This window comes from Camelina sativa, chromosome 19 (genome assembly GCF_000633955.1).
Source record: "Camelina sativa cultivar DH55 chromosome 19, Cs, whole genome shotgun sequence".
Lineage (NCBI taxonomy): Eukaryota > Viridiplantae > Streptophyta > Magnoliopsida > Brassicales > Brassicaceae > Camelina > Camelina sativa.
The window spans coordinates 139,929-164,152 of NC_025703.1; the positions used below are offsets into that span (position 1 = coordinate 139,929).

Below are 24,224 nucleotides of genomic sequence, written 5' to 3' on the forward strand. Positions count from 1 at the left end.
ATCAAAAACCTATTAATTGTGGTCGCTAATTTTTCCCTGTTCGTAACGTACACTTTTTCATGAAAATGTTAATGTACTCCCAAGATAACCACGGCCTGTCCGTTTGTAAAATCAACGACACAAATATGTCAAATCATTTCAAAATCATAATTTACAGAAAACAACACACATGTGAAAACTCCAAATATACCCGAAATTACCAGTTTATTAGTAAATAACTAAATACATATTATCAGCTAGCCAATGTTTTATAAAAAAAAAAAAAAAAAAATCTTGAATACACTGTATATTTGAAGAAAAAAAAAATGTCGGCATACAAGTCTTTTTATCAAACAGAGTATAACGAAAGAGAAAAGTCAAAACATAAGGACGACAACTCTTGTAAAACAATAATGGTTTGCATCGTATCATTATCCAAAAACAAAACAAACTTGATTCTTCTTCTTACATGAAAACGAGGCAACAGAGTAGTTTCATTCTCATTAAACATACTCTTACCAATTAGAAGAAAGAAGAAAAAGATAGTTAGGAAATTGTCTATGTAACTTGTCAAAACCCAACAAATAAATGTCCTAGGATTTTATGTAGATCTTGGAGTATCTCATTCACACTTTTTCAAATACACAATCAAAGGAACATCATTATGTTTCCTCTTACATTTGTAAACCCAAATCCGAGACTTCCATATCCATCATTGTTCATTGCCAAATCATCTCTTGAACCAGCGTCGAGCAGGAGAAGCAGAGCTTTTTCATCTTCTCACTCTTATTATCCTTGGACACCGAACCTTAGATTGAATGGGTTCAAGCTCAAGTCAGCTACAGCTCCAGAAAACGTGGAAGGGGGAGATTCGAAATCCGAGAGTTTGGTAAAAGGGTTGAAGCTAGGAGGCATGTTCGGAGTTTGGTACCTCCTCAATATCTACTACAACATCTTCAACAAACAGGTTCCTTCTTTGCTTCATTAAAATCTATAAAATGCATACCGAACAATGACTCGGAACCTATTAATTAATCTTCATACAAGTATGGAACTCGTTTATATTCCCAGGTACTTAGGGTTTATCCATATCCAGCGACTGTAACAGCTTTTCAATTAGGGTGTGGAACTCTGATGATTGCAATAATGTGGCTCCTTAAACTCCATCCACACCCCAAATTTGCTCCTTCTCAGGTAATTTCAATATTGGAATGGTTCCATCAAACCCTAAAAAAACAGGGAGATTTCAACTCTAAGTAACCCCTCTGATCTTCAGTTTACGGCGATCGTAAAACTAGCAGCAGCTCACACGTTAGGAAACTTGTTAACAAACGTGAGCTTGGGAAGAGTAAACGTCTCTTTCACTCATACAATCAAAGCAATGGAGCCTTTCTTCACCGTCTTGTTCTCTGTTCTCTTGCTCGGTGAGGTAACACACACTCAGTCCTAAGACTTCATCTATAAAAACAGGGCTCTGATTTGATTCCTATTTCAACCAGAAATAATAACCTTTAAACTATACAAGAGAGTCAAACATATTCTTGAATTTTTTTTTTTTGATTTTGATGACAGTGGCCAAGTTTGTGGATTGTTTGTTCGTTGTTACCAATTGTCGCTGGAGTCTCTTTAGCATCTTTTACAGAAGCTTCTTTCAATTGGTATGAACAACAATCAACAACAAACAGAAAGGAAAAAGTAATCTTGTTGATCACCTTTTTTTATGGACTTGATTGGATGTTTTTTTAGGATTGGTTTCTGCAGTGCGATGGCGTCTAATGTAACGAACCAAACACGGAATGTTCTCAGTAAAAAATTCATGGTTGGAAAGGTAAAGAAGAATCCGAATAAGTTTAAGTTATCCTCTAAACTCAAGAAGCTAGGAATCGACATGTGTGTTAATATATTGGAACAGGAAGCTATGGACAACATCAACCTTTTCTCTGTAATAACCATTATCTCCTTTATCTTACTGGTTCCTGCAGCAATCATGATGGATGGGTTTAAGCTTACTCCTTCGCAGTTACAAATAGCTGTAAGTAAATAGATATAGGCTAAATAGGTCTCCAAAAGAAGAAGTTATATGAGAGATAGATATGTTTGTGATTGTTTGCTTGACAGACAAGCCAGGGAATGTCCGTTAAAGAGTTTTGCATCATGTCTCTTCTTGCTGGGGTTTGCTTGCATAGCTACCAACAGGTTGGTTGGTCCGCATAGTTGGGTTTCATAAAATTGTACTGATCAGTTAAGGTTCTGTGTTAAGTCGGTTAGTGTTTGGTTTCTAATCATGAGTATACTAACTGTGTCTCAAATTAAAATGACAATCCGGATTTGATTAGGTATCGTATATGATACTGGAGATGGTGTCTCCGGTCACACACTCGGTGGGGAACTGCGTGAAGCGTGTGGTGGTAATTGCATCATCCATTATTTTCTTCCAAACTCCAGTTTCACCTCTTAACTCTATAGGTAACACAAACAAACAAAATATACAAGACTATATACTATATAAAAGGAGATTGAAGGGAAGAAGAGGTTATTTTGTGTTTTGTTTCTGTCAATAAACTCTTAAACAGGTACGGCGACGGCATTAGCTGGAGTGTATTTGTACAGCAGAGCCAGAAGAGTCAAAGTAAAACCAAAACCCAAAACTTGTTGAATTTGTCTGTACATAAAAAAAAAAAAAAAAATTGTAGAAGCTCTTGTAGTTTGTTATAAATTGTAGAAGCTCTTGTAGTTTGTTATCAGTGTGATAAGCATATTTTCCTCTTTTTTTTTGTTCAATCATTTGACACCATACATACACTCATACGGGCATCATGAATGAGTTTGTTTAATGTCACTAATCCATTAAAGAAAGAAACGAAACGAAACAAAACAAAACAATAATACACTAGGGAGTTGGAAAATTGTATCTCCGGCTGATGAGTAAAACAATGGGCTTGGAAGAAAAGTGAATAGCCCACAGAAGGCCCATAAGATAAGGAGGCGGCTCGTTTACTCAGATATTTTTGTTGAGACGGTAAAAGTATAAACCTAATAAAAGGGGAACACACACGTCTTCTCTCCATCGGGTCTTTTTGGTTTCTCTCTCTTTTGCTCTACGCTTCTTCTTCTCCCTTCTTGTGGCGTAGATTTTTAGAGAGAGAAATTTTTATTTAAAGGGAGAGAAAAAGGGAATCTCAAATCTCGACTTGGCAAGATTTGACCCGACCCGACCCGACCCGACTAAATCTAATCTGCTTGCTGGTTGGTTCGTTTTCCAGAGCCCGCTCCTCTTCATCGGAAACCTACATCATCATCATCAGGTACTAGGAGGGCGTTTTATGCTCCTCTAGCAATTTCTCCTTGAATTTGTTGGTATGTGCGATTTCTCTTTTAAATCTTGTGGTTTGGTCGTGTTTCTAATTCTGATGTCTGATGATCCGAATCCGGTTTATATTATTATTATTATTACTACGTGTTAGGGTTTCTTCGATTTGTGTAAAATCCAGATCTGTGCTCGATTGTATTTGGATGATTTATAATTTTGGTTTAACTAACTTTGAAATTTGAAGATAATCACGAACCGACGTCTTGTGTTACTTGGCTGCTTTTGGTAGTAATTTTAATTAATTGAATCTCTTGAATTGCAGAAGACTCTCTCTCTCTTTTTGTTGTTTTTTTGGGGGTGTTGTTGTTGCAATGGCTGCTACCGCTAATGCTCCTTCTGCTGTCCGTTATGCACCTGAGGACCATTCACTTCCTAAGCCTTGGAAAGGTCTTGTCGATGATCGCAGTGGCTACTTGTACTATTGGAATCCTGAGACCAATGTTACTCAGTACGAGAGACCTGCTCCCTCTCATCCTCCCAAGCTTCCTCCCGTCTCTGTTAGCTCTTCCGTTCACGTTCAGCCTACTCCTAACGGTGCCGCCTATGCTCCTCCTCGCAAGGCTGATGATAAGTATACTAGACCCTCTGATCATGCCCCTAAGATTGACTCTGCCTCCAGGTTTACTGAGGTGCTCACCCCTTGTACCCCCCTTTATACCTTGTTTTTTTTTTTCCTCTTGTTCTGTTGCTCATCTTAGTTTCTCTCAATTTCCTCAAGGGTGGCAGGAGTGGACCGCCTTATTCGAATGGAGCTGCTAACGGACTTGGGAATCCTGCATATGGTGCAACGTCTGCCAGAGGTCCTTCTCCTTCATCAGCTCCGAGAAGTGAACTCTCCCCTGAGGCCTACTCCCGCCGTCATGAGATTACTGTCAGTGTAAGTATCTAAAATCTTCCTTGAACCACCGTCGTCGTTGTTTTTCGTATGTAATAATTTGTAGTGTGTTCCTCTTTACCAAGTTGCCTATTTGGCTTTCACCTGTTTTGTTTCTGTAAATCTTTTTTATTTCCTCTAGTTACTGATATCTTATTTTCCTCTTGTATTCAGGGGGGCCAAGTACCACCACCTATAATGTCCTTTGAAGCTACTGGATTCCCTCCTGAGCTTCTGCGGGAGGTATGATTTTATTTGTCATAGTTAATTGAAAAGACTTAAGAAACCCTCAAACCTTTGTTTCCGTTCAATAAGCTGAATCTTTGTTGGGTTTTATGCTGGGGTCTGATTTATGAAGCTAGTTTGGTTTTCCTAATAGTAGCCTTATTTTGTCACCAAGCTATAATCGACTTAGGTTTAACATTTAGAGTCAAGTTTTATGCCATATGCTCCCTTTTCTTTTTTTTTTTCTTTTTCCCAGGTGCGATGTTTGCTCCTGGGGGGGGAGCTAATGTCGTACACTGTGCCACTTCTTTGAGGTCCTTGCAAATTATTTGGAGTGCCCTATATGGTGGGCCAAATTTTTTGGAAAGGGCTTCCCAAATCATCCAAGCTCGTGGCAGGGCCTGTTAATGGTGTGATGATTCATTTCACCACCGGGTCCAGACAGAAGAAGAGGCGTCCTCCTGCTGCAGGTTTCATCAGTAATCTTTTGCCGCCTGCAAATGGGGGATGGTGCTTCTTCTGACATGAGCCACCACTCCCTAAGCCCAAAATAACCTTGGTGTTCCTCTTCTCATAGGACAGCCTCGTTTTCTGCTTTCTTAGGTACTCAGTGCAGGTTTCTCTGCTCCAACTCCAATTCAAGCTCAGTCATGGCCAATTGCTATTCAAGGTAGGGACATTGTAGCCATTGCTAAAACTGGCTCAGGAAAAACTTTGGGTTACTTGATTCCTGGGTTTTTGCATCTTCAACGCATCCGAAATGATTCGCGCGCGGGTCCAACAATCTTGGTATTGTCTCCGACGAGGGAGCTGGCCACACAAATCCAAGAAGAAGCTGTTAAATTTGGGAGGTCATCAAGAATTTCGTGTACCGTAAGTAGAAGTTTCTGAACTTGTAAACTTTTGACATGCTTCTTGTGTAGTATCTCTCTAATGGATACTAAATGTCTGGTCTTGTTATCTATGTTTCAGTGTTTGTATGGTGGTGCGCCAAAGGGGCCTCAGCTAAGGGATTTAGATAGAGGAGCAGATATCGTGGTTGCAACTCCTGGGAGATTGAATGATATCCTTGAAATGAGGAGAATTAGTCTGCGTCAAATATCTTACCTTGTGCTAGATGAGGCAGATAGGATGCTGGACATGGGTTTTGAACCACAGATAAGGAAGATTGTGAAAGAAATTCCCACCAAGCGTCAAACTCTTATGTACACAGCTACGTGGCCAAAGGGAGTTAGGAAAATTGCAGCTGACTTACTTGTTAACCCTGCTCAAGTCAACATTGGCAACGTTGACGAGCTTGTGGCTAACAAGTCAATCACACAGGTTTGGCTTGACCTGATTCTATTGATTCTGCTGACCGTTTCAGGAAAATCAATCTGATTGTTGTGCTTTTTTGGACACAGCATATTGAAGTGGTAGCACCAATGGAGAAACAGAGGAGATTAGAGCAGATCTTGCGGTCTCAGGAACCAGGCTCAAAGGTGATCATATTCTGCTCGACCAAAAGGATGTGTGATCAACTAACACGCAATATCACCCGCCAATTTGGAGCTGCTGCTATACATGGAGACAAGTCCCAGCCTGAGAGAGACCATGTTCTTAATCAATTCCGCAGTGGTAGGACTCCGGTTCTTGTTGCAACCGATGTTGCTGCTCGTGGACTGGACGTTAAGGACATCAGGTATTTAATATAATCCAAACCGCAATCCTTAAAAACGAATCATGAAATTGTTACTTGATGATTATATTAGTTTTAACACAATCTGAGATCACAGGGCGGTCGTAAACTATGATTTTCCCAATGGAGTGGAAGACTATGTTCATAGAATCGGAAGAACAGGAAGAGCTGGAGCGACTGGTCATGCATTCACATTCTTTGGTGATCAAGATTCAAAACATGCTTCAGATCTGATCAAGATCTTGGAAGGAGCAAACCAGCAAGTTCCCCAACAGATCCGTGAAATGGCTACACGTGGTGGTGGTGGAATGAATAAATACAGTCGCTGGGGTCCTCCTTCTGGAGGTCGTGGTCGTGGTGGCGACTCTGGTTATGGCGGCAGAGGTGGCGAATCTGGTTATGGTGGCAGAGGTGGCTTTGGTTCGCGTGACAGGTAAATTAACATAACGGCCTCTTCTTTTAAAATATTGTGTTGGATGTAATTGAAATTATGGTTGTGACTTAAGATTGTCTAACTTTTTGATGGGAAGCAGAAGCAGCAACGGATGGGGAAGGGAGCGTGAAAGGAGCCGTAGCCCTGAGAGATTCAACAGAGCTCCACCACCGTCTTCCACCGGATCGCCTCCTCGCAGCTTCCACGAGTCCATGATGAAACAAAGATGAAAAGGTAGCCTGATAAAGCGAGTGACAGAAGAATGTGTTATTGGAGATATCCCTTATTCCTTTGACATTATATATATTTTTTGGCCGATGAAGAATTTAGAAAAAAACCAAGATACCATTGGAAAATTTACGTTCAAAACTACAATTGATATCTTATTGTTTGTATTTCATCTGTTTTACTCAGATTGGTAAGAATTGTTTTATTCGATACGAGTAACCTTTACCTTTTATCTTATGGGATTCTCTAGCATTTAAATAACAAGACAGAGTGATGTTTGAGATCTCGGTTTAGTATGGTTAGATTGGTTTAGTCTAGTTTGCTTTAACTATAAACTTGCTTCCGACTTCCCAAACTGAATCGAACTATTCGTTGCATTCATAGTTCCAAATTAGTGATGAGAACTTCAAATTCCTCATCTCCCCATTTGTGCCCCTTGACGGAATAACCCGTCAGCACTCAATAGTCATTAACCGAATCAAACCCACATAAAAATAACTATCTAAAGCAAAGCATAATAAATTTATGTATTGATTCATTTTCAAAAGTGACGTTTAATAATTGTTCTAGTTAGTTTTTTCGACAAAGAAAAAACTTTGGAAAAAGAAGTTTGGTGAGTCTATGGCTTAGAGGAGAAGTGTGTGTCTTGTGTACTTTGATGATAATATAATTGATGACAGCCTATTAGTCTCTAAATAGACTCTAGATTTTTTTGTGGTTACAAATTAGTTTTCCTTTTACAACTAAACGAATTATGAACTCCTAAAATCTAAAATCAAAGCTCACTACATACATATGTTCACACATGGTTTATTTTCCACTATCAATAATATTAATTATCATTGGTCATTACGAGATAACCCTTATATACTGAATAAATCAATCATCAACCAAAATAAATTCTAATATTGTAAAATAAATGTGTATATATGGAATGACAGTTCAAGGATTTTTTTTCTTTCGAATTATATTGGAAAAAAACGACTACTATACAGTTTTAAATAAACTATAATACAGCTTAATTTATTGTATAATAATACACGCAAAGTATTTGGTTATATTGCTAGTTACTATCTTACAATAATTTAATTGAAATTGTAAGATGATGACACATCATTTAAAATATCAGCCACAAAACACACTTACTAAATCTGGCATATGAATTACACCGAACCTTCTCAATTAATTGCCCAAAAGCAAACGCTATCACAACTTTCATTTTATTTTCTCTCTCCACTATTGAATTTCTTTGTATAATCGAAATGTAAATTCGAAAACATACACAATTATAATATTAAAAAAAAATGCGTTTTTGAAAGTGTAATTTAGATGTGGTAAAATATAGCATGTATGAAAAATAATACCAATTTCAGTTTCAAACGAAAAGAATATCATTGATTTCGTTTACTGAATAAAAGTATTGGCTAGTGTATATATTAGTGATTAGAGGGTTAGGAAGAAGTCGTTATTTACATAAACGATCAGTGTAATGTTTCTGTCAAGCTTTGCTTCGATTTAATTTTTAGTACTTTCTTTCTTCTCACTGTTTACAATTTGTGTGGTCGCCAAGTTCTCATTTGATTATTAGTTTCTTATTTAAGAGTTCTCATTAAGTTTTGTAATCAAATATTACATATTTCGTTGATTTTGTCTATATACGTACGTAGATACCACTGAAAAAAAACTCTGCTTCGTATAACCAATTAGAGTATAGTAGTCACAAGTCACAACCCTATAAAAAGAAAACAGTTGTTGATCATCTTCCCGCCCCGAGTATCTCTCTCTCTCTCTCTCTCTCTCTCTCTCTGTTCTCTCTCGATCTTGATTGCATTGCGAAAAATAGATGGAGACGATGAAGAAGAAAGGGAGAGGGAAAGCGACTATAACATCACAGAAAGAAGAGGAGGGAACAGTGAGGAAAGGGCCATGGACTATGGAAGAAGACTTCATCCTCTTTAACTACATTCTTAATCATGGTGAAGGTCTTTGGAACTCTGTCGCCAAAGCCTCTGGTATATCTGCACATTCTTCAAGTCATATATATATATATATATAATTAAACACTGATCAGTGATCACTCACGTGTTATGTTTTTTTAATGATGTTATATATGCATGTATATAATTTTGTTTTCATCTTATAATAAGGTCTAAAACGTACTGGAAAAAGCTGTCGGCTCCGGTGGCTGAACTATCTCCGACCAGATGTGCGGCGAGGGAACATAACCGCAGAAGAACAACTTGTGATCATTCAGCTTCATGCTAAGCTTGGAAACAGGTCTTACATAGTTTCATCATGACATGCGTGCGTACGTATAATAACGAATCAGAAAACTAATAATGTATATGGTGTTGTATATATAGGTGGTCGAAGATTGCGAAGCATCTCCCGGGAAGAACGGACAANTTGCATTGCGAAAAATAGATGGAGACGATGAAGAAGAAAGGGAGAGGGAAAGCGACTATAACATCACAGAAAGAAGAGGAGGGAACAGTGAGGAAAGGGCCATGGACTATGGAAGAAGACTTCATCCTCTTTAACTACATTCTTAATCATGGTGAAGGTCTTTGGAACTCTGTCGCCAAAGCCTCTGGTATATCTGCACATTCTTCAAGTCATATATATATATATATATAATTAAACACTGATCAGTGATCACTCACGTGTTATGTTTTTTTAATGATGTTATATATGCATGTATATAATTTTGTTTTCATCTTATAATAAGGTCTAAAACGTACTGGAAAAAGCTGTCGGCTCCGGTGGCTGAACTATCTCCGACCAGATGTGCGGCGAGGGAACATAACCGCAGAAGAACAACTTGTGATCATTCAGCTTCATGCTAAGCTTGGAAACAGGTCTTACATAGTTTCATCATGACATGCGTGCGTACGTATAATAACGAATCAGAAAACTAATAATGTATATGGTGTTGTATATATAGGTGGTCGAAGATTGCGAAGCATCTCCCGGGAAGAACGGACAACGAGATAAAGAACTTTTGGAGGACAAAGATTCAGAGACACATGAAAGTGAAAGTGTCGTCCGAGAATATGATGAATCATCATTGTTCGGGAAACTCACAGAGCTCGGGGATGACGACGACGAACCAAGACAGCTCCGGCAAAGCCATCGACATGGCTGAGAGCTTCTCTCCGGCGACGACAACGTTTAATGTGGTAGAACAGTCAAACGAGAATTACTGGAACGTTGAAGATCTGTGGCCCGTCCACTTGCTCAATGGTGACCACCATGTCATTTAAGATAGTCCTATCTTTATATATTTGTATCCCCGAGCTGCTTTTTTTGGGTTATGGTACGTTCTTTGGTGTTGTTTATATTGCTGAAATGTTGTTGCAACTAATTTACATATAAAAAAGGCGGTGTGGGAGCAGAGTTACCTCTGTTCGTTAAAAGAACATATATATATACTACTCTTTCTTTTCTTTCTTTAGATTTTTCTTCTTTCTTACGGTATATATGAAAAGTTAAAACATAAATCAAATACTGTATATAGCAGTAGGTTTAAGTTTGAAAACCAATTCCAAAAAATAGCAGACTGCACGACACATACATACAAACACACACAGAGATAACAAATATTAAAGGTATGAATTTGGATTATTGGACACAAAATAAAAGCACTCTCTGCAATAAATCAAAGAAGGGGAGGTTGTTGTTATAATTTAGTCATCAGCTAGATCACTGGGAGTTTCATCGGCATTGCGTTTGATCGTCAAAACAGGACACTCGGCATGTTTCACACAGAACGCGCTCACAGTCCCCACAAAGACCCTGCAAAGCAATGCAAGAGAGTGAGAAGAAGACCAAACCCATAATAAGACTCCAGTCGACATATTATTACAAAACAAATAATCTTCTTATCTATGCCTAGCGCAATGCTTGTATAACCTAGAAATATGACAACTCCCTTGTTGGCCACTGTTCTTGTCTGAGGCTTGAACTAATCTACTAGTCTATTCAAACTCAAATATCTGTCAAAGATAAAATCCTATCTATCAGTAATCCTTTACATGACAGCCGGATTTGGTAATTTCATCATTCAGTCTAATAACAGGAATAAATCATGTGTAGGAGGAGTGTGAGAATTTGTACGCACTTTTGAAAGCGGCCAAGACCACGACTTCCAACAACGAGAAAATCAGGTCGGACTCGGGTGACCTCTTTGCAAATAACATCCTTGGGATCACCTATCTTAATCCAGGCCTCGCAAGCAACCTACAAGTTTTGCAATGATCATGAATTTCACAAGATTACTTATAGTAGTTGTTAGTAAGGAGATTAAAAAAAAAAAAAAGGAGGAAGTAGCAAATAGACAGAGGAGGATAACTTAAAAAAAAAAAGAGTGTATTAATTATTACCCCAATCTCATGGCATTTTGTAACGAAAAACTCGAGAAGGTGAAGACCTTTAGCCTTGTTAGTTTCTCTCATGCTTCTGAAATCATCAGGGGAAGCATAAATGCTGTCAACGTCATCAAAACCTGGTTTCCAATTCACAAAAGAAAAAACAGAACACCACAAGAAACTTAGACAAATTCATAAACAGAACAAAACAAGTAGCATGAAAGAATCTTCTACTCTAACATATAGATATCTCCCCAACACAACAATCAAGGCAGGCATCAGATATATTCTCATGATACAAACAAGAACTCTTCAAGAATATGGTAATTAAACTGGCAACAGCAACACATACCCACCGCTTAAATGTAAAGATCAAAGCCAAAATCGAAACATAACTAAAAAAAAGCAGAGAAAGATATGATCTCACCGACCGACATGATCATCCCCCAATCCTAAGACAATGTCATATAATAATATTCAAGGAAAGATAAATAAAAAAAAAAAAGAAGGCGAGAGAGAGAGAGAGATGAAGAAGAAGAATCGAACCGTCTTCGTCGAGGACTTGGACATGGAGCAAGAGAATCTTGAAATCGCAAGTGTTGGACCTGACGATCTTCTCCAGAGTCCATTCGAAAGCTCTTTTGCTACTTATCGAAGGGTGAGGGTACTCTTTGATCGTCGAGCCGTTCACGGCCACCATCACTTTCGTCGGCTGCTCGCTCCCCATATCACCAGAATCGCCTCTCTTCTCTCTCTCAGCAAATCGTCTCTCTGTTGTTTTTTATTTTCATTTTGGGGAAATCGACTACTTCAGCAAGGCGCTTCATCCCGAAACTGTTCCAGTTCTTCCATCACATCATTGATCACCCCGAATATGCGGATGTAGTCAGGCAATCTTGGCAGTGTACTTTGATTGGTGGTTCCAGGCAGTTTAAGGTGCACAAATCACTCAAAAACTTAAAACCAGCACTCTGTAGACTGAATAAGCAGCATTTTAGTGGCATCTCTAAAAGAGTAAGGTTGGAGGAATCCAGGCTTGACACTCTCCACAGATGGATTCTAACAACACCTACCCCAGAGTTAGCAAGAGAGGAGCATCGTGTTCGAACTCATTGGAAGTTCTTGAGTAAAACGGAGGAGAAGTTCTATCGCCAAAGATCCCGCATCAAGTGGATGCACTTAGGGGACACGAACACAGCTTATTTCCACAAGACAGTGTTAGTCAGAGCTAACAGGAATCATATTCACTTCCTGTAGGACCAGAGTGGCCAAAGGCTATCGGATATTGCGGATATTAAGTCTCATGCGGCAGGTTATTTTGAAGAGATCCTAGGGACAACAACTTTGGCTCAGTCTCCATGTGATTTAGCTACTCTTGCTGAACTGCTCCCGTTCAGATGTTCTGGAGAAACCAAATTGGGTCTTGTAGCAGAGGTTACGGAGGAGGAGATAACACGAACTGTCTTTGCCCTCCCATTGGATAAATGTCCAGGTCCGGATGGCTACTCAGTGGAGTTTTTTAGAGCTTCCTGGAGTGTTGTAGGTCCAGACATTGTGGCGGCTGTCCAGGAGTTTTTCCGCAATGGGAGGCTCCTCAAAGACTTTTACTCTACCAAGATTGCATTGATCCCTAAATTTCCTGAAGCTTGTAAGCTTGGTGAATACAGGCCCATTAGCTGCTGCAACTTGGTTTATAAGATCATATCCAAGATAATTTCAAACCGTCTAAAGCCTATCCTTCAGGACTGTGTCTCTTCCAACCAAGCGGCGTTTCTAAAGGGCAGATTACTGGGTGAAAATGTACTTCTGGCGTCGGAGCTTATCAGGCCATACAACAGAGCTGCCTGTCCGCAAAGCTCTATGCTAAAGGTAGACATCAAGAAAGCATTTGACACAGTTTGTTGGGACTTTGTTATGAAATTGCTTGCAGCACAAGAGTTCCCTCCTCTCTTCTGCAGCTGGATTCGAGAATGTATATGTTCTCCCAGGTTTTCAGTAGCGATCAATGGAGAGCTGGCTGGGTTTTTTTAGGGTAAAAAAGGCTTAAGACAAGGGGACCCTTTGTCCCCTTATCTCTTCATCATGGTCATGGAGGCTCTGTCTAAACTCCTGGAGAGGGCTGTGGATTTGGGGAACATAGAAGTACACCCCAAATGTTCAGCGCCTAGGATCACTCATTTGCTATTCGCAAATGATCTGTTGGTGTTTTCAAATGGATCGAGACATTCTTTAGCGGGCATTGCTGAGGTAATGTGCAAGTTTAAGGACATGTCGGGCCTGGATATGAACCCCTCCAAGTCAGAAATTTTCTTTGGGGGTTATTCTCAGGATGATGCCTGCTCCTTGAGTGAGTTTGCTGGAATCAAGCTAGGGTCCTTTCCTACAAGGTATCTTGGCCTCCCTCTCAACCCGACCAGAATCACATCTGCCATCTTGCAACCTTTTCTCGAGAGAATTACTAGCAAGCTGCACTCTTGGACTGCAAAGTTCCTCTCTTTTGCTGGAAAAGTCAGGTTAATATCCTCAGTCATTTATGGGATGGTGAATTTTTGGAGTAGTGTGTTTGTATTGCCAAAACACTTCTACGCTAAAGTGGATTCCCTGTGCTCTGCTTTTCTTTGGAAGAACAAAACTGGGTCTGCTGTCGGTGCAAGGGTTGCATGGGCTGATATCTGCAGACCAAAGGCTGAAGGGGGACTTGGCATTCGTTTGCTAGAGGACTTTGGACTGGTTTTTAGGCTAAAACTCGTTTGGAACTTCTTCTCGAGCTCTGGTTCTCTATGGGTGGCATGGCTTAAGGGGAATATTTTCTCAAGGAAGAGCTTCTGGGTAACAAAGGTGGCCAATCGCTTTTCCAAAACAGTGAACAACATGCTTCAGCTCAAACCCACCATCACAGAGTTCCTCAGATGTGCGGTGGGAGATGGGCGTGATGCTTCTTTCTGATATGACTCGTGGACCGAGTTTGGTCAGCTTATCACCTTCCTCGGGGAGACTGATCCAAGGCAACTCAGATTAGCGAATGATGTGCATGTTCTAGATGCTTCGAGAGATGGAAATTGGGCTTTACCGGCAGCTTGATCAGAAAACTCTTAGGCCTTATTGGTTGCCCTTACTGAAACTCTTGCACCAAATGATTGCAATGGCCGAGACTCCTACCTCTGGCGTAATGCTGCAGGTGACTACCGTCCCACCTTCTCCTCCAAAGAAACCTGGGAACAACTAAGGATCCACTCTCCTGTAGTCCCCTGGGCTGACGTGGTATGGTTTAAACAAAATGTGCCCCGGTTCTCCTTTATTATCTGGTTGGCACTTTTGAATCGGCTGCCTACGAGAGATAGGCTCAGAGGTTGGGGAATGAGTGTCCCCACTGCCTGTGTTCTCTGCTCGAATGGTACAGAAACCCATGACCACCTTTTCTTCACTTGTCCTTTCTCCTCAGAGCTCTGGGGGTTCTTCGCTGCGAAACTCTTTCCCAGTCCTCCAACCGCTCTTCTAGCGTCCTCAGCTTGGATCCTCACTCACAGTCAGCCGCACACCGTCAAAGCCACTGCTATTGTCAAACTTCTCTTCCAAACGGTGGTCTACCATCTCTGGAAGGAGAGGAATGCGAGGATCTTCTTAGCGTCTCAATCCTCCGCCATTACACTCCGCCTCTCTGTCGACCGCACAATCCGGGACCGCCTCCTGTCTTTCCCAGGGTCCGATTTGCACTCTCCCTCTCTCCTTGAAGTTTACTTTAGTCGTATTTCTCATCTTTTGTAATTTTAATTATTCTTTTTTGCCTCTAGTTCCTGTGATAATGGGTTTTTTGTAATTGGTATATAAACTATATAATCTCTATTGGAATGAAATCTTTACATTAAAACCAAAAAAATATATATATATATATATATGATGTGAGGAAGACAAGACAACTATGCTAAGCTATTGCGCGCACTACGTATACCACATGCGTACTTTAGCTGCCTGATTTCGTATGTCTGGTACAATGCGCAGCGTTTCTGTTACGGGACAGCTATCAACAAAAGTGTAGTAGTAGTTCTTCTTATAACTAAATTTCCCAAACTACCCTTTTCTGCTAATCATTGTGCAAGCCCTACAATATGGGCCCGAACGAATGAGCCCATCATATCTAAACTACATATGTTTTTATATGTATAGAAAACAATCAACCAAACAAACATACGTATTTACATTTTCATTTTTCTTTTTCATAATGTAATGAATGATAATACAGCTTGTGACTTAGGTATATGAAATTGTGGAATTTTATTTGCTGCACTAAAAGCATTTCACAAAACATTCTTATGTATATAATTACTATTTTGATGTTGTTTTGGAAATGATACGCCTAGCTTAGCTAATATATGTATCTCTCTCTATTAATGACTAATTGATTACTGATGATGAATTGATTGAATTCCAGTGAAGGAGACTCTACCAAAGCCAAGATGACCAATCTGATACAACTCCAACCAAACTCTCTCTGCTTCCACTCTCGCACTTATCCTCGTCTCTTCTCCTTCTAACGACGCCCCCCTTCTTTCTTCTCCTTCCTTCGTCAAACTCCCATCTCTCTCCACCACAAACCGGTGGTCGTCATCTCCGCCACCGCAACAACCACCACCGCTCACCATCTCTGCCGACCTCCGTTTCTGCTGCTGCTGATGTAAACGATCCTCCCGCTTCCTCCCCTTCTTCTTACTCCGGCCGACACATTTCCGCCCGATCATCCAGGGGACCTTAACGAAGGCGAGGGTGAGGAGGTTCAAGACCGCGCAGGGACAACAGCAGAGCGCCACGCAGTCAGCGATCCCCGCCGCCACCCAAGACCGACACCTTTTCCGGGAGCATCTGGCTGATCTCGGCTCTTCATCGGCTCCTTGACTACTACAGTGGGATCCACTTTGCTCTAATTTACGTGAAACTCGATGCGGCTTTTGGCTTTCCTCCTCCATTTTAAAATTTTATAAAATTAACCTGCCCAAAAAAAAAGAAAAAAAAAACAAAATCAAGCTTACTAGTAAGTTATACGGTTTACATGATACTACTCATTGCGTCCATCACAATATACAGATTTTTGTCCATATACGAGTGTGTATATCATTACACTTTGTTGTTACTTTATATTAAAAAAAAAAAAAAGGGAGAGAGAGATAGGAAACAGCAACAAAGATTTCTCCCATGCACTTTAACTTATTGACCAGACAGTTTCAGGTGCATTCAAACCTTACTCACGCTCCCACTTTGGCGCGTATTAGCCACTGACTTCACTTTTTCTGATATTTTTTTTCTTTTTTTTTTGCATCAACGATTATTCTGTAGGAGTGTAGCCAATTTTTTTTTTTTTGTGTGACCAGTTGAAGAAAGAAAAGATCACATGTCAACGTTACAGTTCTGTCAAATACTATCGGAGTTAGTTTTAAACTGAGATTGGGTTGGTCAAGTTGTTGACTGGTCTGGTTACCTTGTAAAATAATGATAAGTGTTGGGACGAACGAGCGCGTGGGAGATTAATCTGAAGCTTTTTCTTTTGTTCGATAGCGGAAAAATAATAGTAATAGTATTCTTTTTAGTGGAGAAAACAAGATAGATTAAAAAGCTGTTAATCTGGAGATGTGGTAAATAAAATCTTATTATATTTTTGGCTCTTTATGGTAAGAATCTTATGGTACGGTGGTAGCTTTTAAAATATATACAGTCCAGTCCCTATTGATTTTTCAAAATTAATTAACGCTCCTAAAATATTAAGACGATGATATTGTTTAAAAAAAAAAATTAGAGATATCAGTGAGACAACGTGGATTATAGTGCCGGAGATCATATCTCACATGGGTTGCCGGGTCTTAGCATGGCCCATTTACGTGGCCCATTTCAAAGCTACAAGTAAATACAATACAAAAATATTCAAATGAAAATTTTATTATTCACGTTAGATTAAAATAGTGTCTACAATAATCTAGTATGATACCCCTAGGATTTTTAAACGATTAGATTTGTAAATGATTTACGTGATACTAGCTAGCATTTATCAGGAAAAAAAGAATAGAAGATATTTTGAAAATACAAAACGATCTCTGGAAAAGAAATGGTTTATCTTTTTATTCGATATGATACTAAAAAGGAAAGTTAAAGGTGAAAAGTACGATTGTCCCTTTTTCACTTGTATGAGGTAAAAAAAAAAAGTACATAATTAAAGGCGAGTCAAAAATTCAAAAAATTATTCGGCGTTGTAGAATTAAATAATAGACTGACATGTACGAACCTTATACAGTTTGTCTATTAGATTAGAGGTCCTTTTTTTTTACTTTCCATCATTTTGTTTTGTCAAAGGAGAGAACTTGATGCAAAATTCAACATTAACCACTAAATACCCAACAAACTAATTAAGTTAGTTAGCGCAATATTCATTATTCAGTGTAGCTGCTAGTGTGGTGTGCTTAAAGAAAAAAAAACCACACATTTTGATTTATGGTGAGACACTCTTTATGTAGGTAGACACATTATGCTTTTTCACACTAGGAAAACTGTATTTAGCTAATAAAAAGACCAAAAAACAACCAAAAAAACTGTGTTGAACTAGGTAATGTATATAAATAAAAGAATTGTATTTTTATTACTACCAACAAACATGCAATATTTGGATCTGAATCCGAACATTATTATTGTTGTATATATAGTACTATTAAGTACTGTTCTTATAAATTGATGAAACGCCTACCAAACGGATAATGTAACCTAACTAAGCATTATTGTTAACAATGATTTATTTTTGTCAGTCACAACAGATTTTAGCCTATAAAATTATCTTAAAAGGAGATTTGATGAATCAATGAACCCGATAGAGGAAACAACAATGGAGACATCAAGGGGAGGATTATCGAAATGATTACATACCTTAATTTGTGATCGTGTAATAGATTAACTTACTCAAAAGCCATGGATCCTGATTGAAATCCTTCCCTGTATGAAGACATCAACAAAAACAAAAGCCCAGATCTGTTTTCTGGTCTATAGTAAGAGTTTCTGTTCTACTGAGTTTGAGAAGAAAAAGAGTAGACGAGAAAAGAAGGAGAAGAAGGAGAAGAAGAAGCTTAAAGATGTGATCTGATCTATAAATACACATTATATTATATCTTTGATTAATTTGAGTTTCTCTTTTTCTATGTTTATCTTTTGAAAATCATCTCTTTTCTATCTCTCTCCTGTTCGCATGAGGATACAGACTCATATGTGTAAGGGTCTTACATGAATATTTTAATCCATTTTAGCAGCTACAAAAGCTCTCTTAAAGCATCAATATTTTTTTTACACATATGAACATATAATATACTACTACTGTAACGGTGTTACCTAAATTATTAAGTGAAAAGAGTATTTGCAGTTTTACTATACGAAAGTTGTAATTAATTATATGAATTTTTTTTATATTTACAATTTCTTAAATAACTCGGTTATAAATCCTCAAGTGGGGTACCGGTTAGGTACTTAATTACTAGGTTTTATAAACAATGCTACAATTACCCAATATATTTGGTTGGAAACGGGTTTACAGGAAATATCGGAACTTTGTGTTTGATGAGTCCCGAAGACAGAGAGAATCAACTTATGGGAACTCGGCCCCTTATGTGCATTCCTATGCAATTCGTATTTTATCCATTTTTTTTCATAGCATAAGAAACGAACGAAAATATCCTATTTAATCAGAAACGAACAAATTAAAATACTTTTCATAGCACTCCAAAATTTCGTATGGGACTACCTAATATTTAAATTTGTGGTTCGATATCTTGTTTTTTCTACCTTTAATACATAAATTGTTTCGTCGGATTAGTCAGGGGTCTCATATATGAGAATATATAGAACTTTGTGAGCCACTTGGATGTATTTATAAGTAGAATAATCATATATGTCAACGTAATTAGTAGGAGTATTTTGGAGTTCTAAAGTTTTAATATGGATTTTGAGTACTTGCGCAAAAACTTTACGTAGACAAAATTAAAGTTTAGGATATTAAATAATACTGTGCGTCGTGAGCGTCGTTGACGCCTTTTCCTTCCCTTATGTTTGCTGCCTTTGTAAGCACTTTGCTTGAGCCATGCACGTGCGTCGTATTTAAAGGTGGCCACATCAGCAACTGAGATGCTCTTTAATTCTTTTAGGTAAGAAAGTTTTCACCGTCCAAATCTGTCAGTATGTCAGTGACACGCACACACCAAACCCAGGCCCAACGCAACGCAACGGTCTTCTTTTTTGCCTATTACAACAAGAGTCGCGATCTGCGTTTTGCGTCACTGATCACTGCAGTAACATGCATTTGTTCTTCCTTTGAACACGATCGATCTCCTTTTGTAGTTTGACTGAAAAGAAAAGAAGTCAAAACGGCGTGAGGAAGAACACGATATATCGTCCATGCAGACACATTTCGAAAATCCATAATCTAATAATTTAATAATAATCACGGACGATATATTATACAACTAGCCATCTTTGTCAAATTAGTGGCTTGATGTGTGTGATTAATATATGTTCATAACTTCATATTATACGTGTATATATATGTATTTACGCGTTCCTCCATAATGAAATATTCTTCTTAAATTTAAACTTCCAGAAATTTGGTTGACTAATCAGAAAAACAGAGAAAGTTTTGACAAAAGAATATGATTAGAAACTAGAGAGCATAGAAGAAACAAAATAAGGTGGTTAAATTTAGTCGAATACAATACTTCTTCAACTCATGCTTTTAGATTTGAATGTAAACTACATATATATATATATATATATATACTATAGATCGATTTTTATTAATTTCTGTCTCATGATCACATTCCATCACGTAATCTATACTACTTTATTCGAGAAATAGGTCGTATGTGGTAACTTGGCAGACCATTTACCATGAAATATCATCATCATTGTCTAGAAGTAGTCACACAGAAGAAGAAAAAGAGATATTTGATAACATCGTACAACTACATTTCTTGGTTCTCATGTTAAAGTCCAAAAGCTTACAGCAAATGTGGAAATATTTGATCTTAACTTGTTAACAGAAACTGCTAAGAATTAGGTCTGGACTCTGGAGAAGGACGGCCCTGAGTTTTGGCAAATTTGGGCTTGATGAGGCTACAGATAATCAAATAGAATGTATTTGGGAGCCGTACATATACAGGAAAAAAAAATATGACTGAATTAAAAGTCTCTTAAAAAATTGACTATACATAGTTTTAAGCTGCATGCCAACTCATTGCTCCACATGTAACAGAGAAGTGTAACATGGAGAACAATCTTTATGGAATATTTATTGATAATTAAAAAATAACAATGTTTGAATTATTCGTAAGAGAATATATATATATATATATATATATAACAGATTAGAATTCCAACAGCTAGCAAGTAACAATGTATAATTTATGTAGCAGAACATGCCAAAATGGACTTCAATGTTGCTATCGGTTGAGGAAATGGATATTAGCATGTGGTGCAATATTATAATAATCATGCTTGTTTGTATGCTCAATTATATCAAATAAGAATGTTTGGTCTTGGGTCGTCGTCATGTAGATCTTAGTGCCGACGAGAATATGTATATTGCAAAGTTGTTATAATCAATTGGGTTATCGGAAACAACATTTATAAATTCGCTAGAGGTTCAATATATATTTGATTCAACTACGCAATTTTAAAAATCTTAGAGAATAACAACTACGACATACTGGACTCCAATCAAAAATATAGTAACAATAATTGGTGGTAGTTATATTGATAATCAATTGCTGTAGTTTAATCTTGTTGGTAAATATAAGTACATACTGCTAATTTAACGTAAAAAGTTAAAAAAACACTTATAAAAATATTTGTAAAGTCAATCGCAGATCATATGATTATATATATATATATATATATATATGAATGAATATAGATTAGAGTCTATTAAAATAGAGAAATGAATCACGTGTTCACATAGATATTAATTAAAAGAAATGACAGAATCGCAAAATGATTATGTCAAATCTGATTACACGACGTCTAAGATATTATAGGTTGGTTGATGAAAAAAAAAATGGATCATAATTTGAGGATGGCGATAATCGTCAGCATTGACGTACGTACGTGTCTCTAAACTTACCATAAAATAAAACAAAGACCACGAAAGCGAGACCACGTTTTATGTATAAATATTACAACACAAGACACACAAAGATACAGACAACACGGTTGGTTAAAGAGGGAGAGAGATATGGAGGAGAACAAGGCAACATTAGTGGAGAGAGAACTAGNGTTTTAATATGGATTTTGAGTACTTGCGCAAAAACTTTACGTAGACAAAATTAAAGTTTAGGATATTAAATAATACTGTGCGTCGTGAGCGTCGTTGACGCCTTTTCCTTCCCTTATGTTTGCTGCCTTTGTAAGCACTTTGCTTGAGCCATGCACGTGCGTCGTATTTAAAGGTGGCCACATCAGCAACTGAGATGCTCTTTAATTCTTTTAGGTAAGAAAGTTTTCACCNCAGATCATCATCAATCCGCTAAAGCTGACTCCGTCGAAGACGCTGACTTCGAGTTTGAAACGTCGCCGTTGCATNAAACCCAGGCCCAACGCAACGCAACGGTCTTCTTTTTTGCCTATTACAACAAGAGTCGCGATCTGCGTTTTGCGTCACTGATCACTGCAGTAACATGCATTTGTTCTTCCTTTGAACACGATCGATCTCCTTTTGTAGTTTGACTGAAAAGAAAAGAAGTCAAAACGGCGTGAGGAAGAACACGATATATCGTCCATGCAGACACATTTCGAAAATCCATAATCTAATAATTTAATAATAATCACGGACGATATATTATACAACTAGCCATCTTTGTCAAATTAGTGGCTTGATGTGTGTGATTAATATATGTTCATAACTTCATATTATACGTGTATATATATGTATTTACGCGTTCCTCCATAATGAAATATTCTTCTTAAATTTAAACTTCCAGAAATTTGGTTGACTAATCAGAAAAACAGAGAAAGTTTTGACAAAAGAATATGATTAGAAACTAGAGAGCATAGAAGAAACAAAATAAGGTGGTTAAATTTAGTCGAATACAATACTTCTTCAACTCATGCTTTTAGATTTGAATGTAAACTACATATATATATATATATATATATACTATAGATCGATTTTTATTAATTTCTGTCTCATGATCACATTCCATCACGTAATCTATACTACTTTATTCGAGAAATAGGTCGTATGTGGTAACTTGGCAGACCATTTACCATGAAATATCATCATCATTGTCTAGAAGTAGTCACACAGAAGAAGAAAAAGAGATATTTGATAACATCGTACAACTACATTTCTTGGTTCTCATGTTAAAGTCCAAAAGCTTACAGCAAATGTGGAAATATTTGATCTTAACTTGTTAACAGAAACTGCTAAGAATTAGGTCTGGACTCTGGAGAAGGACGGCCCTGAGTTTTGGCAAATTTGGGCTTGATGAGGCTACAGATAATCAAATAGAATGTATTTGGGAGCCACATATACAGCAAAAAAAAAAGTATGACTGAATATTCAAACTAAATTAAAAGTCTCTTAAACTATGTATATAGTTTTAAGCTGCATGCCAACTCATTGCTTCACATGTAACAGAGAAATGTAACATGGAGAACAATCTTTATGGAATATTTATTGATAATTAAAAAATAACAATGTTTGAATTATTCGTAAGAGAATATATATATATATATATATATATAACAGATTAGAATTCCAACAGCTAGCAAGTAACAATGTATAGTTTATGTAGCAGAACATGCCAAAATGGACTTCAATGTTGCTATCGGTTGAGGAAATGGATATTAGCATGTGGTGCAATATTATAATAATCATGCTTGTTTGTATGCTCAATTATATCAAATAAGAATGTTTGGTCTTGGGTCGTCGTCATGTAGATCTTAGTGCCGACGAGAATATGTATATTGCAAAGTTGTTATAATCAATTGGGTTATCGGAAACATCATTTATAAATTCGCTAGAGGTTCAATATATATTTGATTCAACTACGCAATTTTAAAAATCTTAGAGAATAACAACTACGACATACTGGACTCCAATCAAAAATATAGTAACAATAATTGGTGGTAGTTATATTGATAATCAATTGCTGTAGTTTAATCTTGTTGGTAAATATAAGTACATACTGCTAATTTAACGTAAAAAGTTAAAAAAACACTTATAAAAATATTTGTAAAGTCAATCGCAGATCATATGATTATATATATATATATATATATATATGAATGAATATAGATTAGAGTCTATTAAAATAGAGAAATGAATCACGTGTTCACATAGATATTAATTAAAAGAAATGACAGAATCGCAAAATGATTATGTCAAATCTGATTACACGACGTCTAAGATATTATAGGTTGGTTGATGAAAAAAAAAATGGATCATAATTTGAGGATGGCGATAATCGTCAGCATTGACGTACGTACGTGTCTCTAAACTTACCATAAAATAAAACAAAGACCACGAAAGCGAGACCACGTTTTATGTATAAATATTACAACACAAGACACACAAAGATACAGACAACACGGTTGGTTAAAGAGGGAGAGAGATATGGAGGAGAACAAGGCAACATTAGTGGAGAGAGAACTAGACAACAAAATGCATGAATTTTCCTCAACGGTGTCGTATAGCCCAAGCTTCAGCTGCTACGCTTCCGGTGACTTCAGCTGCTACGCTTCCGGTGACTTCGCAGCCGCCGCCGTTAAAGTTTCCCGCGAGAGCCAGATGATGATGAGCTACAATATCGCAGATCATCATCAATCCGCTAAAGCTGACTCCGTCGAAGACGCTGACTTCGAGTTTGAAACGTCGCCGTTGCATGAAGACACCTTCGTCCACTTCCCGCCCTTCAAGAAAGACGTCGTTTTCGTCGTTAACAAGAAAGAAGATGATGACTTCGAAGAAGCCGCCGCCGCTGAGAATATATCGGAGAGTTACTCCGGGAGTTGTCTGTGGAGTCCGCTCAGATCTCCGGCGGCTGGTTCGAAGCGCA

The 24,224-nt window shown here is 37.8% G+C and overlaps 6 protein-coding genes and 1 pseudogene across 12 annotated transcripts in view; 6 read left to right on the forward strand and 1 right to left on the reverse strand.

The window, feature by feature from the left end:
- LOC104763737 (phosphoenolpyruvate/phosphate translocator 2, chloroplastic-like) lies at window positions 386-3,265 on the forward strand. 4 transcript variants are annotated; one of them, XM_010487100.2, is made up of 9 exons: window positions 644-946; window positions 1,051-1,173; window positions 1,256-1,408; window positions 1,552-1,637; window positions 1,726-1,807; window positions 1,892-2,011; window positions 2,098-2,175; window positions 2,316-2,445; window positions 2,553-3,265. In XM_010487100.2, exons 1-9 carry the CDS (start codon window positions 644-646, stop codon window positions 2,633-2,635), a joined length of 1,158 nt encoding a protein of 385 aa, XP_010485402.1. In that variant the 3' UTR covers window positions 2,636-3,265. The 4 variants fall into 4 exon arrangements, with proteins under 4 accessions (XP_010485403.1, XP_010485401.1, XP_010485404.1 ...); XM_010487099.2 differs by lacking the exon at window positions 2,553-3,265 and having other exon boundaries at window positions 388-946; window positions 2,316-2,546; XM_010487102.2 differs by lacking the exon at window positions 2,553-3,265 and having other exon boundaries at window positions 389-946; window positions 2,098-2,226; window positions 2,316-2,382.
- Window positions 3,016-7,019, forward strand: LOC104763738 (DEAD-box ATP-dependent RNA helicase 14). Of its 3 annotated transcripts, none has more exons than XM_010487103.1 (9): window positions 3,016-3,284; window positions 3,612-3,978; window positions 4,068-4,226; window positions 4,398-4,466; window positions 5,052-5,321; window positions 5,421-5,771; window positions 5,852-6,129; window positions 6,224-6,559; window positions 6,660-7,019. In XM_010487103.1, the coding sequence occupies exons 2-9, from the start codon at window positions 3,661-3,663 to the stop codon at window positions 6,787-6,789; spliced, it is 1,911 nt and encodes a 636-aa protein (XP_010485405.1). In that variant the 5' UTR covers window positions 3,016-3,284; window positions 3,612-3,660; the 3' UTR covers window positions 6,790-7,019. The 3 variants fall into 3 exon arrangements, with proteins under 3 accessions (XP_010485405.1, XP_010485406.1, XP_010485407.1); XM_010487104.2 differs by having other exon boundaries at window positions 3,091-3,336; XM_010487105.2 differs by having other exon boundaries at window positions 3,091-3,284; window positions 3,615-3,978.
- On the forward strand, window positions 8,366-10,208 carry LOC104763739 (transcription factor MYB57-like). The gene is made up of 4 exons (XM_010487107.1): window positions 8,366-8,630; window positions 9,212-9,380; window positions 9,516-9,645; window positions 9,732-10,208. Exons 2-4 carry the CDS (start codon window positions 9,212-9,214, stop codon window positions 10,048-10,050), a joined length of 618 nt encoding a protein of 205 aa, XP_010485409.1. The 5' UTR covers window positions 8,366-8,630; the 3' UTR covers window positions 10,051-10,208.
- On the forward strand, window positions 8,543-9,211 carry LOC104767279 (transcription factor MYB57-like). The gene is made up of 3 exons (XM_010491324.2): window positions 8,543-8,799; window positions 8,935-9,064; window positions 9,151-9,211. The coding sequence occupies exons 1-3, from the start codon at window positions 8,631-8,633 to the stop codon at window positions 9,209-9,211; spliced, it is 360 nt and encodes a 119-aa protein (XP_010489626.1). The 5' UTR covers window positions 8,543-8,630.
- On the reverse strand, window positions 10,265-18,418 carry LOC104763741. 2 transcript variants are annotated; one of them, XM_010487109.2, is made up of 6 exons: window positions 18,055-18,418; window positions 15,599-16,137; window positions 11,701-11,925; window positions 11,170-11,291; window positions 10,908-11,026; window positions 10,265-10,582 (listed from the first exon to the last, which is right to left on the reverse strand). In XM_010487109.2, the coding sequence occupies exons 2-6, from the start codon at window positions 16,113-16,115 to the stop codon at window positions 10,474-10,476; spliced, it is 1,092 nt and encodes a 363-aa protein (XP_010485411.1). In that variant the 5' UTR covers window positions 16,116-16,137; window positions 18,055-18,418; the 3' UTR covers window positions 10,265-10,473. The 2 variants fall into 2 exon arrangements, with proteins under 2 accessions (XP_010485411.1, XP_010485410.1); XM_010487108.2 differs by having other exon boundaries at window positions 15,599-18,418.
- LOC109130755 lies at window positions 13,894-14,919 on the forward strand (annotated as a pseudogene).
- The window catches only part of LOC104767281, a 1,208-nt gene continuing 749 nt past the window's right edge, over window positions 23,766-24,224 (forward strand). Inside the window, exon 1 of the mRNA XM_010491325.2 lies at window positions 23,766-24,221. Coding sequence (XP_010489627.1) covers window positions 23,783-24,221 — 439 coding nt within the window. The 5' untranslated portion in view covers window positions 23,766-23,782. The remainder of the gene's footprint in view (window positions 24,222-24,224) is intronic.

Excerpts from the sequence above, each read along its gene's own strand:
- LOC104763741 (XM_010487109.2), bottom strand. The coding sequence starts at position 16,115 with ATGGAGGAGGAAAGCCAAAAGCCGCATCGAGTTTCACGTAAATTAGAG. Across the intron at positions 11,292-11,700 it reads CCAAGTCCTCGACGAAGACG|GTTTTGATGACGTTGACAGC; the intron begins GTTCGATTCTTC and ends ATTGGAAACCAG. Across the intron at positions 11,027-11,169 it reads CAAAATGCCATGAGATTGGG|GTTGCTTGCGAGGCCTGGAT; the intron begins GTAATAATTAAT and ends CAAAACTTGTAG.
- LOC104763739 (XM_010487107.1), top strand. The coding sequence starts at position 9,212 with ATGGAGACGATGAAGAAGAAAGGGAGAGGGAAAGCGACTATAACATCA. Across the intron at positions 9,381-9,515 it reads CTCTGTCGCCAAAGCCTCTG|GTCTAAAACGTACTGGAAAA; the intron begins GTATATCTGCAC and ends TCTTATAATAAG. Across the intron at positions 9,646-9,731 it reads CATGCTAAGCTTGGAAACAG|GTGGTCGAAGATTGCGAAGC; the intron begins GTCTTACATAGT and ends TTGTATATATAG.
- LOC104763738 (XM_010487103.1), top strand. The coding sequence starts at position 3,661 with ATGGCTGCTACCGCTAATGCTCCTTCTGCTGTCCGTTATGCACCTGAG. Across the intron at positions 4,227-4,397 it reads GTCATGAGATTACTGTCAGT|GGGGGCCAAGTACCACCACC; the intron begins GTAAGTATCTAA and ends TCTTGTATTCAG. Across the intron at positions 5,772-5,851 it reads CTAACAAGTCAATCACACAG|CATATTGAAGTGGTAGCACC; the intron begins GTTTGGCTTGAC and ends TTTTGGACACAG.
- LOC104763737 (XM_010487099.2), top strand. The coding sequence starts at position 644 with ATGTTTCCTCTTACATTTGTAAACCCAAATCCGAGACTTCCATATCCA. Across the intron at positions 947-1,050 it reads ACAACATCTTCAACAAACAG|GTACTTAGGGTTTATCCATA; the intron begins GTTCCTTCTTTG and ends TTATATTCCCAG. Across the intron at positions 1,808-1,891 it reads AAAAATTCATGGTTGGAAAG|GAAGCTATGGACAACATCAA; the intron begins GTAAAGAAGAAT and ends ATATTGGAACAG.